Source organism: Aplidium turbinatum, chromosome 15 (genome assembly GCF_918807975.1).
Source record: "Aplidium turbinatum chromosome 15, kaAplTurb1.1, whole genome shotgun sequence".
NCBI classification, from domain to species: Eukaryota; Metazoa; Chordata; class Ascidiacea; order Aplousobranchia; family Polyclinidae; genus Aplidium; species Aplidium turbinatum.
Window position 1 is genome coordinate 22,397,903 of NC_137486.1, and position 15,375 is coordinate 22,413,277.

The window sequence follows — 15,375 nt, forward strand, 5'->3', positions numbered from 1 at the left end:
GGCGTCGGTCGCTTTCGTTCAGACATGTGCAGATGGGGCCTGGCTCCCTCACCGGGATGCAAGTGTGGTGCCACAGACCAGACAGTAGACCATATTGTCCATGACTGCCCAATCCATCAACCACCACATGGAACGCTTGAACTGAAGGCTATGGATGATGAGACTGTCGAGTGGCTGATGACCTCATGCCCAAACATATAGTCCAGAAGAAAGCTCATACGACGAAGAAGAAGCATCCTACTCAAATAGAATGAATTGGGCTACTGATGAAGTCGATGTAAAGACGGCGAAAGCTTCATCAATGCAACAAGTTTTCAAATCTGGCTGATTTTATTTAAATATCAAGCATTTTGAAGTTACCATTGTATCGGGGTATCTTTGGTTGGTTATTGAAATACAAAAACGTATTTTAAAAGTATCTTTGAAACCGAAAACTATTATTGTGGAAATCACCAAGAATCAATAAAACAACGGAATTCAAACGTTTGGCAAGTTTGATTGCAACCAGAAAAAAGAAAAACAGTTTTTGTTTGTTGGGAAAGCATTGATCTTGACTGTCGCTGTGTAATGATCAAGCTGATTTATAGTTATATAAAGCCACCATCTCTTTGATCGTCACACTGGCACTTATCATGCGCAATGGTGACGGCTATGACGTCATCGAGCCGGATTATCATGTACAATACAATGTCCGAAGCTTCGATCTCGAAGAAGTGGACTTTTGAATAGAAACTCGTGTAGCTTCTTTTATACCAAAAACAAATTGAGGATAAGCTTCCAGTGAAAGCATTTGTATTGTGTGTAGGGTAATATCATCTCAAACAAACAAAAATACATTTATAATTTTAAACTTCCAAATTACTGCTCCCATGGAAAGTACATTTATTGAGAAAAAAAATATTCTTTTGTGGGCGTGTAAGTTTCAGTTTTCAAATTGGAGTCCTTTTGTAAACGACAAATTGGATGTTACTGAACAAAACCTATTTATTCCACACTAGTAATTTAGAACAGCATGAAAGACACTTAACAACCAGGTGCCAACTATCTTCATGGTTTTGTTAAAGGCTTATTACGTCATAATACTTGAAGGGTGACTGCACACCAAAAATAAATTCAATATATGTGAGCAAACTATAATGGCGGGTGGCGACGTGTTGCCTTTAATAGCTAAGTCCAAACGTCAGGTCACTGGTGCAATCTTTTTCTTCTTCTTTCAACGTGAGGTTGTTTATGAGTTCAATGCTCCAGGAATAGATTCATTGCAAGAAAGCCACGTTTGCATTTTAACGATGATATAATTTGACTTGTCATCGTCTTGCACATGATGAAACGATCTCAGTTACAAAAAGCGGGCGCACAGCACATTGTTATTAGTGGCAATGCTACATGATACTTGAGACTGTTGCGGTGAAATATTAATTATTCGCTTCAACAAATTTTGCTCTGAAGCATGTGACTTATGACACAATGAGCTCATGCGCGTGACTATTGTGAAGTGGAAACGTTTCTGTGCAAAGACGCATGAACAATAAACTGCGGCAATTTGACAACAGACTTTTTGTCAAACGTTTCAATGAAACGAAATATAATGGAACAAGGCACAGGCCAACAGACATCAACCCGCGAGAGTTTATTGTGTGAGCTAACAATGACATCGATTTTTCTTTGGCAGAAGACACAAAAGTTGATTACATCTTTCCAAACTATGGAGGAGTGAACGGACAAACTAAAGTGACCATCTTCGGACAAGGCAAGACAACAAAAATAAATTATATTTGTTGCTACAAAATTTCCACTTCTTTTTTTTTACAAGATTGTAACAATTAGTTTAGAATTAAAATTTTAAATATTTATTGAAACATTTCAAATGGCCAAGTAAAAGAATGAGATGAAAGTTATAAAAGCTAATTATTTTGAAGGCCCAAACACCATCATGTGTAGCAATTGTTGGTCTTGTAAACTCTCTCGTTTCTAGTGCGCATCATTTTTTAGTAAAACCAGACTTCAAACCATTGGACGCTCCATTGAAAGTAGAAGGAAAGGTTGATGCTCGATTCCATTTGATAAAGTAAAAATTTACTTTAAAAAAAATACATTTTTGTTAATTTAATTGACAATTAAAGTAAATTGAAAATTTTCATTTTGTCAGACTTTGACACAACTTTGACCTTGGAACGAAACAGTCCCAGGATTGAAGTGAAGTTTGTCTCCCCCTTCAACGAGTACCCCTGTCTAGTGCATGACGCCGAGAGGGATGAGAACCAAATCGTTTGTTACACAGTGTAAGTGGCTCCCGTGTGAACAATTGCAATTTTTAGCTTGAACAATGTGGGGAGTCATGGCTTTAACCCTCCCGACCAAGAAGAGTCGGATTTCGATAGATATTGCGTTGTGGACTCCTCGTCTGTGCAACATGCAGAGTGGCTTCTATAATTATATGTAAACAAAACTGCTATCCTAAGAAAGGACTTTCAACCCCTTCCACCATAGATACCAAATTCCGATCAAACCTTACAGTTACTATCAGTTTTGGTTTCAATTATCATTGTGTTAGTATAACTTCCATCATGGCAACGACACTCCACGCCCCTCAGGGCAACGACACCAACAGCTCAGCCACAGCCCTGTTGGCAAGGCTGGACTCAAAGAGGAAGGAGCGCTGGACAGAAGCCGTTGAATCAATCGACTTCACGCACTCCAGCCGCATAGCATGGAGTACATTGAACAACCTAACTGGCAGATTACGTGCCTCTCGTCAACAATGTCCCGTTTTAGCAAATCCCATCGCCTCACAACTTGTGGAGAACGGGACATACAAATCGAGAGACCGTGAATCAAACAGATCCGTCCTTCAAGAAATGACGGGCTTCTGGAGGGTAAAAACCTCAGACAAGGACAACATCTCTGGTGAGTTCACCCCGGAGAAATTTTCCGCCGCCCTCCTGCACATAAAGCCAGGTAAAGCCCCGGGCCCTGACCACCTATGCCCGTAGTTGATACTCCATGCTGCTGCCTCCTTAAAGTTCTGGTTAAAAGACTTTCTTTCCTGCTGTTTGCGCCACCTGAGAGTTCCCAGAATCTGGAGAATAGCCCTTGTGGTTGCAGTTCCTAGGCCGAAGAAGCCCCCAGGACACCCGAAGATCTACCGTCCAATCTTACTGCTCTGCATCCCCTTCAAATCATCATTATCACGCCGATGATGATGACTTCCATCATTTCTTTGATGCAATAAAATCTAAAAGTTTCAAATGAGAAGCATGTAGTAAAATCCAGTTAATGCATACACGGTTAATACGATCAACCCCTAAATACAAATTGCTTGAAACGGAAAGTATTTAATTTACTTTCTTGTCAAAAACCCAGGTAATATACCCAGTTATATCAACGTTGTCACCGGTTACAAAATCCAAAGTGATGTTTTAACCAAATTATAATCTCCTGTTCCCTCAAACAAACATTTTCACTTTTCATTGTAATCAAAAGTTGTTTTCTTGATTGACTGAATAGATTTTCAAACCAAAACTGTTTTCTCAAACGGATTCTTCATGTAAACAGTTTGAACACCACTGTCCTTGCTGTAATGTTCATGTTGTGCTGTAGTTTGAACATGACATGACTGAAAATGCATAAAAAGTAAAAACTATTAACTGTTTTGTGTTTATGCTTCTTTCAAATGTCTTTTTTATAAGCGCCATGTAGACCTTTGTATATTACCTGCACACAAAACGCTTATACAAGTGAAGTAGACTTCATTTTGAGGTCATAGAAGTGAGGCCGGCATTTCAAGATCACTGATTTCCCAATTAATCTTCCTCCCGACATTCCAGGCCGATGCAAGAAGGAGAATATTACATAAGGCTCATTACGAATGGAATCCCATTGGATCTCAAGAAGTACTGTGGAGGATCCCCAAACAGCTGGAGATGCAGAATAAGGGTGAGAACAATTTGACACTGCAAAGCCAAAAAAAGTGTTCAGCGTTCAGTAAGGCGTTTGCTTCAAACGACACAAAAATAATTAATTTTGCATTTAAACGAAACTAAATGTTTTCCAATATATGGAACGCTTGACTGGAAAGCTCCTAAAACTAATTATACCGACAAGCAAAATGATTGGAACGCTTGGTTAATCTTATCAAAAAAACAGAGAGCTAATATATAGATGCTAAACTCATGTTCAGCAAACAAACATTTTGAAACCTTTGTCTTTATCATCACTACTATAAAAGCTATAAATGGTCATATTTATAGCATTCAAGATGAAAACAGTTTAGTTTTTGAAATGTTTTTTGAAACAAGTTGATAGTATCTACACAATACAGTATTTTAGGCTCTTTGTTTTTTGGTTGAATTAAAACTTATTCACTTCTTCAATTCCTATTCAGTCGTTTAAATAAGATTTGTTCAGATCCGGTCGTTTCGCACCCCTAATGTATACGGTTTGAGTTGGCAAAGCAACGAGCCACGTAGCTTCATCACCGTCAGAGGAAGATTATTCACAAACCTCACGACGTCATCACAAGCTGAAGCTACAAACGGCCTCTCTATCGCCATCACGCGGGTCTGGGTCACATCTGGTGTATGTCAGTTGTACAACAAAACCACCCAACTTCCGTGAGTGGTATCCACAGTTAATATGTTTTTTTTTGTTGGATTTCACTGACATTGCTTTGGTTGATACTCAAATAGCAAGAGTCAAATGAAATTCGCTTGAATGTATTGCAGAAAACTAACAAAGTTATCGTTTCTGTAACAAAAGCTTTACTTATATTGAACTATTCAAGTTATTAAACTTATATTCGAAACATGGAATATAATCTCATTTTATTCTCCAAATAAGATGAGAATATTGCGTATCAACTTAAAAATTCCCTGCATTTTTCAATCAACCATAATCTTGATAATTCCTGGGCCGCTTAGCATCACGTTACAATAAAAGCATTTTCACTTCCACGCGGCATTTCCAGCAAGCAGTGATCAAGCAGAAACCGCCATTTTGTTTTGATAATCTGATGCGGTTGTAGCTGCTTAACATTACTGAGCATGAATTTGAAAAATAAATTGTATTTCTTTACCATAATAAGATGATGATGATTTTCCAGGGAAATGTTTGTTAAAATATCTTTTAATTCTATAAAGAAAAACTCACCACCGGGTTGTTGTTTACTGTTTTTTTTTTGGTAAATATTGTTCCACCACGTCATGCAGCTTATCGTTATTTGCGTAGATTCGGAATTACGCTAGATGGCGATGAAGGGCAGTCGTACTGGGGCAATTTACAATGCATGATTGAAAGTTCATATGTTGGGAGTCAGAATCTTTCGTTTATTGTCAACAATGACTACGGGCGGTCTTCCGCTTACCGCCGCACGAAGCGAATAAGCGCAGACAACAAGTTGTACATGCTTCAAACATACGCAGGTGAGGCTCTATTCATTCTTGTCTTCAACCGTGCACTCTCAACCAGGGCCACCAAGAGCCCTGCCGGGCCCCGGTGCAGATGTTGCTGCCGCGGGCCCCCACCGCGACATGTCGCGTGATATCTCACCAATCACAAGCAAAATTTGCAGTGTGCTTTCTTACAAAGGATAAATTAGGTTAAAGTATTAACACTCCATTATTTCACAAACAATGCACTATTGTAAATATAACTTTAAATTCACAGATACACACTAGTTATACACAAAGATAAAATGCTGTAAAATGCTAAAACACTACATAGTGTAAATATAGCCTCAATAGCGTTGTCAGATATGGAATTCTGCCCTAATTTGAGGAAAAGTTTATAGCTGTTGAAAACAAAAACTTGTATTTTGAATATTTTTTTTTAGTCCTGGGCAAAGACCAAAATCCTAACCTTTCCTAACTCTAACCTTTCCTAACTCTGGCAACACCTGATTGTAACCATGGCAACAAGTGGGTAAAATCAGCCATTTCGAAGATAAAAATTGCAATACTATCCGACATGGCTGACATAGCAGTGCATATGTGTGCTTACAGCTTTACATTAACATATTATACCATTTCTGACCTTGAAATCTGCAGAGACTAGGGCAGCAAACTTAGGATGAATGCATTGCTATTGTTTATGACATTAAGAAATACCAACTTCAATATAAGAAATACCAACTTCATATAAGAAATACCAACTTCAAAATATCAAACAAAAATTATGCAAAATTGACCTTCATGCAAATTTAAACATTTTATTGGCCCCCTGAACGCAAAAAAAATGAAAATATTGTTGTTCCAAAAAAGGGCATACCCATGAGGGGGCCCATTCAAAATACAAAACTAATATTCATATAAAAAACAATATTTTATGCAAAATCGACCTGAGCACGCAAATTTAAACATTTTGTCGGGCCCCCCTAAACTAAAAAAATTGAAAATTCTGCAATTTAAAAAAAGGGCATAGCCTAGGCTACCCATAAGGAGGCCCCATTCGACATACGGAACTAATATAAAAACAACAGTTTATGCAAAATCGTTGAAATCAATCTTTTTATCGCGTGAATTTAGACATTTTGTTGGGTCCCCTTGAACTCACCGGGCCCCGGTGCAATGCACCGGTTGTTCCCCCTATTGTGGGCCCTGCTCTCAACAATGATCTCTCAAAGTGTTCCATTGTCACTGATTCAAAATGGTGGCCGCTGGTTGTAGCGGACAACAGACAGCAACAAAAATATTTCGAAAGCATCGCTCAAAAACGAGATTTGTTTTATGATTTATGTTCAACAGTCACTGTCTGTTAAGTTTCGTTTGGTTTTGATATCAATAACTTCAGTGGCGGCTCGTAGTATTGATAACAGGGGGTGCTGCAATCGGAGAGATACGTGAAAGAGCGAGCCAGAGGGGATCCTGGGGTATACCCCCATAAAATTTTATCTCATTTTAGTGGTATTTCGTGCATTCTGAGGCTATTTGCGCACTGTCAATAACTTTAAATGCATTGCCGGCGATGGCTTCAATCAAGTTTTCGTTGATTGCGAGGCAAGTCGCCCGAAGTCAAACCTTCTTCTTTATCCACTGTTGCATATTATTTCATCTATACCAGCCATCATTTCTTCATCGTCGTATTGCCATTGCCCAGAGAATTACGTCACTCTTCATGGTTAAACTCTTAGGACTAAAGTGATTAAACTCTACTGACATGGCACTACTGTATACTGCTGCACAATTTTTGGATAAACAAAGGTTTTTATGGCAGTTTTTAATGTTGGTTGGCAAATAACTTTAGAAACTCTTTTTTCACAAAAGACGTCTGATAAGTTATTTTCATTAAAAAACAGTTAACCTTTTAAATCTTTATTCAGTGATCACTGATGTTAATCCGAAGATTGGAAGCACAGCAGGAGGCACACTACTCACCATCAGTGGAAGACATTTCGACACCTCCTCAGGGATCGAAGCCAGGGTAAGATTTCCGTGCAAGAAATGAGCTGCCAGTTTTATAAACTCGAACTGATCACAGTTTCCATGACCAGTATCAGCGCATCACATCTGAATAGGAAATGTTGTGTTTGTTTGGAAATGGCATTTGCGCTTATGCGTTGTACCGCGGAGACAGCGTGCCTGAGTGTGCCAGAATTTGAACTAAAGTCACAAGTCCAGTTTGTTAATTATGTTTTGACCCACTAACAGAAACCTGATCACATTTGACATGATGCAGCAAATCCTTGGTTCTGCATTTGTGGTTGCGCACTCATTGTCTGTAGGCTACCACATTATAGTGTCTCCTTGATAATGTCGCTCGTATTGCTTCATGTTTCGCGTCTCCACTGGATGAATTTTTTTGATGAGCTTTGTCGTGTCCATACTTATGCCCGGTAGTTGAAGACTCATGGATCACTGGGCAACGAAGCCAGTCTTAGTGTTCACCTTCAGGTGTGGCATAGAGTGTCTTGCCAAAGATACAGCCGCATGCTCTTGAGCGGTGTCGAACCGGCGCCCTTTCGAGTGCCGTTCCAGGGTTTCTTACTAATAGCATGTGGAGACAACATCTAAATCAGGCCTCAATTTACTCATTCTCTTCTTTTCAGAGGCACAAAGATGAAATGGTTCTAGAAACCACAATATTTATAATGTTGCAAAGTGTCTTGATGACCTCTTTGTGTTGCACAATATAATTTAGTAAAGTTGACAAAATATTTTCATAGGTTTATGTCTCCGGAGTCGCTTGTGATGTTCAAACAGTGACAAGCAGTGAAATCACGTGTGTAACACCCCCGGAACCCCTGAAGCAACCCTCTTACAGCGGCGGGCGTGGAATACGAGTGGAAATTTTTCCAGAAATTGTGGATTTTTCAACATATCTCAACGTTTCTACAGAAGGATGTAAGTTGACGACTTGCAGGAAGGGTATGTTTATGACCAAACAAAAGCCAAGCTCTGTCTTTCATGTGACGAAATGGCGGGCCAGTGTGCAATGGTTTGTGCTTAGGCTTAAGTCATTGTGACGTCACAATGTACGATTAACAAAAGTTGTTCACATATCTTCTTTCAATCCAGATCAATTCAATTTTATATTTTGTTGCTGGCGCAGATATGTAGCCTACAGAACGGCAAAGTATACATACAAATTTGACATCAACAAAAGGAAAAAATGGCAAAACCCAAAAGTTTAAAATATACATCGATGAAACAGTGTTACCACTATTTTAAAATTGCCCAACCACCAAACCTAGAAGCGAGATAGAAAAAACAAAACTTTTTTTTGTGAAAATAGTGCAACAATTACAATTAATACTTGAAAGTGCAAGGGCGATTAAACTTTATTACACAAAGAAGAAATTCTTTTTATAAAGTTTGATTAATCAACTTCAATTCAAAATTTCAAAAGCCTTATGAAAATCACAAATAAAATAAGTTTTAGGAATTTAAATGGATTAGCAATGTCACCAAAAGGTAATCTTAAATAAACTCACTTAAAGCGATTAAAAAGATAAAAGCAAGTATTTAAAAGTAAATAAAGAAGAAAGATTGTTATTGTAACAATTTGTACAAAAAGTTAAGGCTACAAAAAAGCAGTTTTGATGATACGAATTTCAGTAAATTTTAATTGATCTAAGCACGTCTGGCAACACTACTTTTAAAAAAGCAGTCAGGCTAGCAGTTAAACTTTGAGTTTAATGACAATTTAATGATAAAATTACTCGATCGCAGATGATGTCTTCTTTGCGGAGGATGCCTTCCTTGACCGCCACATCATAAATCAAAACTCTTTTACTTCCCGAACCAAGGGATTCTTTGTTCCATCTGTGGATGCAGAGTATGTCTTCTCGGTCGAAGCAGATGATCATATTGAATTGTACTTTAACGAGGAGGGAAACTCTGCTGCAGAAGCGGTAGGTCGTCTATGGTTTGGATAGCTGATGAGGTAGATCACTGTAGTAAAAATAATGTATATTTTTAATATCTTAGACATACTTTGTCTTGTTTGCATATTGAGATGTCAAGCTTTGTACATCTTGCTTCAGTAGCTCAGTGAAACCTTTTATTTTATTTTTTGTAGAAACGTTTGACATTTTCCTATCAAGCATCTCGTGTGAATGTCACCAAGAGCTTATCACTACGAGCCGGCGTGGAATATTACTATGAGCTCCGGCACATTGAATTCGGCGGCCACGAATACATTCAGTTGGGTGCACACGTCAGTAAAACGTCATACACGACCTCACAATCAGGTGAAATGAACATGACAGTGGAAAATATGCATTGACGGTGAATTTTTGTTTCCAACAAACGGTTTAATGCGCTACATCTTGGACAAGGTGACCATTGCAAATAGCACCACCATGTCAAGCTATTTGATATTTCAAACTTTGCGACTGTTAATTGACTTTATGTCAAGCTTGCAATAGGATTAAAGTCATAACGAAGCTCTGATGTCATCTCCAGAATCTGTCATCACTGACGTGCAGAATATCGTCATCAGCTCGACAGTTACAAAGGAAGTCCAAAAGATTAAATTTCATAACTGGACGATGCAAACCCCTGTTCATTCCGTGTGGTTAATGGAGGTGACTTGTTTGAATGAAAGTGCTGGGTGCTTCGATGATTGGTTCACAATAGAACTGCTGGAAACAAGAACGGGTTAGTCGGAGGCTTTATGAGTTTGAATCGTTGAATAAGCCACAGATGATAACTTTGCTAATCACCTGAGGCAGTGTTGTACATGCCAACTTTAAACCACGGATTTAAAACAAGCTAGTTGTACTTCAAAAATTTAAGTTCATATTTTTCTAATTTCATTGTTGATGGATAAAAAAAAAACAGTAATATTATACGTAAGCGGATGAAATTCCTATTCATCAACCAAACAGCTCCTTTCATCTGCTTAGCATTAATGCTGAGAAAACTTATGGCCGTATTAACGCAACCCATCGTTACTTCAAATATATTGTTGGTGAATAAGTTTCAGGTATTCTTGTTTTTCAAATGCAGACGGAAGAGTCTGAATTATTTGGCTGTAACCTGTAGTTTTTTATGCAAAGATATGTTACACAAAAGCAGACGTACTTGAAGTAAGCCAACTCGAAGCTATTCGATTGTGTGTGTTGGAGTTCGCCTTAGCAAGACGTCATAATGTAAAATGTTGAACTCATTATGACGAATTCAACAATCACAAGATAATTAAAATCTCTGAACCTCAAATCTCCAAAAATCATTGTATCGCAGGACCAGTAATGATTGGCAGCACTGCTGACGATTTTAATGCCGCTATCAGTGCTCTTCCACTGCTGGGAGATGACTCTGTAGCGGTTGAGCAGGAAGAAGACAATGTATTCAGAGTAACCTTCACCACGGACAGAGGTAAGCAAGATTGTAGTGTCCAAGGATGACGTCTCATCAAGGGATACACCGCCTAACCAAACCAATATTGGTCTTGAGTGACTATTCCAACGATATTTTGTGGCTCAATACAACACGGGATTGTATCTTTTTCTGGTACTTATCTTCATTTGATAGGGTACGATTCTGACTAGATCTTGTAAAGATATGTGCCTGATAAAGTGCTTCTTGTTGACAGAGATATTAGATTATTTTTTCCTTTATTATTAGATTTTTTCCTTTATTTTATTGAAATCTTTTTGATATTGAGTAATTTGAATCAGATTTATGTTTACAAATGCAATAAAATGTCCACTTTCTATATCGCACGAAACCTAATCCATTGCTTTGTCGACCTAAGGTCGGATGCAGCTTTCTGTGCAAAGCTCTGACGAGTCCAGCTTGATTGTGGTAGCCGAGGAAGAAGTTGTTGGAGAAGCAAAGTTGGACACAATCACTTTCCAAGTGAACGGATTGTCTTCAGATCCTATTCCTTTCGACGCGGCTGAGTCACAGGTCGGTGACGTCATTATGGGTCTGTTTGGATCAAGTTGTTCTGATGAGATCGGACCCGGCATCGGGAGAAGCCGCAAATACTTGTGAGTTTGCAAGGAGGCATAGGTTGCCATAAGATTATTGAAGCATATCAGTGCATTAGTTTAATTTATGGCCAATTAATGTAGGTTTTCTAACAAAGAAAACTGTTCATCAAATGACGTTTGAATTTCATCATCATTTTGTTCCTTCCTCGTATTGAGGGTTGGATACAATGCGCCATTGTTCTCGACCATGAGCTGTTCGTACTGCATTTTCATAACTTAATTTTGTCCATTTAGTGATGTTTGATTTCCAAATCATTCTTGGTCTGCCTTTATTTCTTTTACCGTTCGAATTTACGCCATTCTTAATCAGAGCATCAAATTATTAATTTATTGCTTTTTATTTCAAAGAATCAAACCAATATGAAAACAACAACGCCTCGCGATGGGGTTCGCAACATTTGATTATTTGTTTGAATGATTATTTTCACATGTTGAAACCATCGTACGGCTTAACGCTGTTTAACTTATGCTTTATGACGTACAAGCAGAAACACTTCAAGCAAATCCTGATTGTTATCAACCGGTACAACTTGCATCTTGTTGCCTGCAGTGACATGGAAAGTGAATCCGTTCCGAGCGGGCATCGAACCAGTTCCACCTCGTTTTGTGGTAGCTACTCCCTCACGAATCCCAACTACTTGTTTAGAGATGAAGAGCAGCCTTACAGACTGTCCACTTACAAACATGTGAGGATAAGAAGTTATCTAATATTTTCAAAGATGGTTGTCAGCTTATACTTTCATTGTAACTCAGAACAAGCAGCCACTTGCTTTACTATTATCATCGTTTAAGACCTTGCGATATCGAGAGGAAAAGATTTTTCATGGCTTAAAGCTGCAGTTGTTTTTGTCCAACTCACTTCAGAAGCTTGTCGTTAGAATGAAGTAAACTTAATTGTAGCGAGGTATTTACAGTTGGCAAAAAAGAAGAGGAAGGAAGGAAATTTTCCTTCTCGCCATATTCAAACTCTGTACCACAAAGAACTTTTCAAGGTCTTGCGATCAATATAAAGCAAAAAAAATCATTCAACAAATTCATTTGCATACAACATGCATATAAGACAATTAAAAATAATTTTGATGTGACTTCCAACATTCACGTCTCGGTGAGAAAGCGCTTCTGGAAACAAATTTTGCAGCTCAGCACTTCAGTTTGCACAAAACTACCATAGATCGATACGTAGGCTATGTCTGGATCGTCCTCTGCTATTGCAACGATAACGCGGGACCTTGTATTGGCAGGTTTGCTTCGCGTACACTGGCGACATCGATGACCGTTTCTACATTAGTTACACGTATACTGAAGACACAGGTGAAGGTGGATCCCACACTTTGAGGAGCTTCAGGACTGTCGGTCTGGTTCAATCTGATGAGAAATGGAGACATTATTGCTACAATCTTTATGATCGATTGCATCTCGGTATGTTTTCACATACATTGCAAGTCGAATCTAGATCCATTGCTTTTTGCTGACCACATATTTACAAACTTGAACTTTCTTTCTCGTAAATAGAAATAATAACTTCATCGCACATCATTTTTGATTAAGGAAGAAAGCTTCTCTTTTTCAATAATAATTTTAATGGAAACACTGACACAGTGTCAAGGTAGATTGCTCACATCGATTGTGGTTACTGTTAGTGGCGTAACATGACTACCTTGTCTGGGTGTTCACTGTTTTCAACGAGGGTGTAAACATTTTCTTTGCATCAGCACCAACTTATCGAGGTCACTCTAAAGCCCACCGGTTGGTAAGCCTGATTTGATCGGGTGCAAATATGATTTTACTTTTTCTGTCACAAAAAGCGTTTTATACCATTATATTCTTTGGTCATGTGTTTATAGAAATCAAAACTGTTGTTTAATTATTCCAGACAATCCTAACGCTCGAAACATCGAAGTTTCCGCGGTTTACATCCGTGCCGGATCCAATCCTGACATGGATCATTATGTGGATAATATCTTCATCGGCCAGGTTCGACTGAGTCAAGCCCAAATAGACGGTATGACGTCATAGGATATTTCACAAACACCTGTTTTTTGACATTGTGTAAAGTATTCCTGTAATCAAGTTATCAAATTAATGTCGCGTCGCTCGTCGATTTGGATCTTGACCCACAGGCAGGTCACACCCTCAACATGAGGATTTATTCATCATCTGTACAATCAAAATTGGTTGATGACTATGATGATGATGATGATCATTGTCAGGAAATCTGCTGGAATTTGTGCAAAATGTAGTTGAAATTTTGCAATTTTGAGGTTAAGGTAAAGTACTTAAAAGTTAAAGCAGTCTAAATATCACCTCCTTTTGAGCATTCATTAGGAAACCATAAGAATATTTGAATCTAAAGATGTCATAAGCCGAACCAGATCACGTTTGGGTTCAACTTTAAAGAACATACTTTCTACAAAATTTTGTTTAAAAATGGAATGGGACTGTACATCGGACATTTAATTTAAAACGATAATTCGCTCTTCTGTAGTAGAAGAACTTAAAATTCAATAAGATAAAACAAATCATAATCTGCGTTTATTTCGACGTTTCGTCAATCAGACACGACTGACTTTTTCAGGGGACTAGGTCAGGTAGTGACTACTTGTCTAGTTTGGCAAAACACAGGACTATGTTGCTTTAAAACAAGCAAACATGCAACATGGCATTGAACTTCGAAACAAAATTTTCTCGAGCAATTTTGAAATTAGAAAAAAAAAATACTTTAAGTATTATCAATCAACAAGAAACATGAGGGCAGGGAGGGAGAGTGACCAAAGCATGAGCCATGAAGGATCGAACGCCATACTGCACACTGCACAGTGCACAGTTTAGGCTACAATGAGCATGAAACTAATCTGAAATCATCAAGCAAGAGTTTGCACCATATTTTTTTTGTAAATACCGTAGTAGGAAATGAAATGTAATTATTTTGATGCGGTGCAAGAGGCTCTTGGTAATTAAATTAAACTAATTTTCAGTTATCACTTTTAACTTTGAAAATGACAGCATTGCTTTATACGTTTTCTGATGCCAAGTCTTCACATTCTGTATTTTCTTTAGCTGTCCTGAGTCGCATCATCCCACCAGCTGTTCCCAGCATTAGGCTGCAATCTGTTGATGTGGTGAAAACAGACACCGATTATGAAGTCACATTCCATCCCATCGATTGTGGACATAGCTTCCCTTTGTTAGGTAACAATGATTGCTTGTTTTACAATACTGCACAATGTTGTGATGAATTAATCGCTTATTTTTTTGTTATCTGAACCTGAAATTTTGTAATTGTTATTTCTTTCTATAAACTCGATGCAGCTAGAAGGATCCAACTAGCGCCGAGTGAGATGAATACAAATCTGACCTCCGTCACTACTGATGGTTTGCGCACAGTGACCCCTGAGCCCATTATTACCCAGCCAGCAAATCAGCTCTTTTTGCATAGGCACAATGGCACAGTGGTTACGCCAAGAAAGCAGAAGGTTCAGTGTTCGATACCTTGTTGCGATACACTCACACTTCAAGGTCAAGATGCATAACAGCTTGCATTGTCCGATCATCACGTTCGCGTTGTTTTTCATTCGAGTTGAGCTCTTATAGTTCTTCTCCTGAAGGGGCAAGAATAGTTTATAAAACTGAAGCATTCTGTTTTCCGTTCAGGATTTTCTTTCACGACTTCTCGATCAGAGATTTCAAGTAATGCAGAGGAGTTTACTTTTGGACCAGAGGAAGCGAAGGTCTGGGCTAAAGGAATTACGTCAACAAGAATAAATATTACGTCATTATGATAGCGTCAAATCAAATTTTGCTTGCAAATCATGTCATAAAAAATACTCAAATTAAATTTAGAGATCAGTTCCTCATACTTGTCGTTGGTTCACATCAGCTCAACGCTGGCATCGAGTAAACAAAGTAGTTTATAGTTTTTTGAAAGTTTTTAGTTTTTTCAA

At 38.3% G+C, this 15,375-nt stretch overlaps 1 protein-coding gene across 1 annotated transcript in view; it reads left to right on the forward strand.

The window, feature by feature from the left end:
* Positions 1 to 1,136: 1,136 nt before the first annotated feature.
* The window catches only part of LOC145784078 (fibrocystin-L-like), a 69,717-nt gene continuing 55,478 nt past the window's right edge, over positions 1,137 to 15,375 (forward strand). Inside the window, exons 1-18 of the mRNA XM_082595831.1 lie at positions 1,137 to 1,218; positions 1,673 to 1,750; positions 2,150 to 2,282; positions 3,828 to 3,936; positions 4,408 to 4,613; positions 5,227 to 5,420; positions 7,316 to 7,416; positions 8,159 to 8,336; positions 9,165 to 9,346; positions 9,514 to 9,685; positions 9,900 to 10,094; positions 10,680 to 10,814; positions 11,194 to 11,431; positions 11,985 to 12,120; positions 12,676 to 12,853; positions 13,308 to 13,436; positions 14,492 to 14,623; positions 15,086 to 15,162. Coding sequence (XP_082451957.1) covers positions 1,137 to 1,218; positions 1,673 to 1,750; positions 2,150 to 2,282; positions 3,828 to 3,936; positions 4,408 to 4,613; positions 5,227 to 5,420; positions 7,316 to 7,416; positions 8,159 to 8,336; positions 9,165 to 9,346; positions 9,514 to 9,685; positions 9,900 to 10,094; positions 10,680 to 10,814; positions 11,194 to 11,431; positions 11,985 to 12,120; positions 12,676 to 12,853; positions 13,308 to 13,436; positions 14,492 to 14,623; positions 15,086 to 15,162 — 2,655 coding nt within the window. The remainder of the gene's footprint in view (positions 1,219 to 1,672; positions 1,751 to 2,149; positions 2,283 to 3,827; positions 3,937 to 4,407; positions 4,614 to 5,226; positions 5,421 to 7,315; positions 7,417 to 8,158; positions 8,337 to 9,164; positions 9,347 to 9,513; positions 9,686 to 9,899; positions 10,095 to 10,679; positions 10,815 to 11,193; positions 11,432 to 11,984; positions 12,121 to 12,675; positions 12,854 to 13,307; positions 13,437 to 14,491; positions 14,624 to 15,085; positions 15,163 to 15,375) is intronic.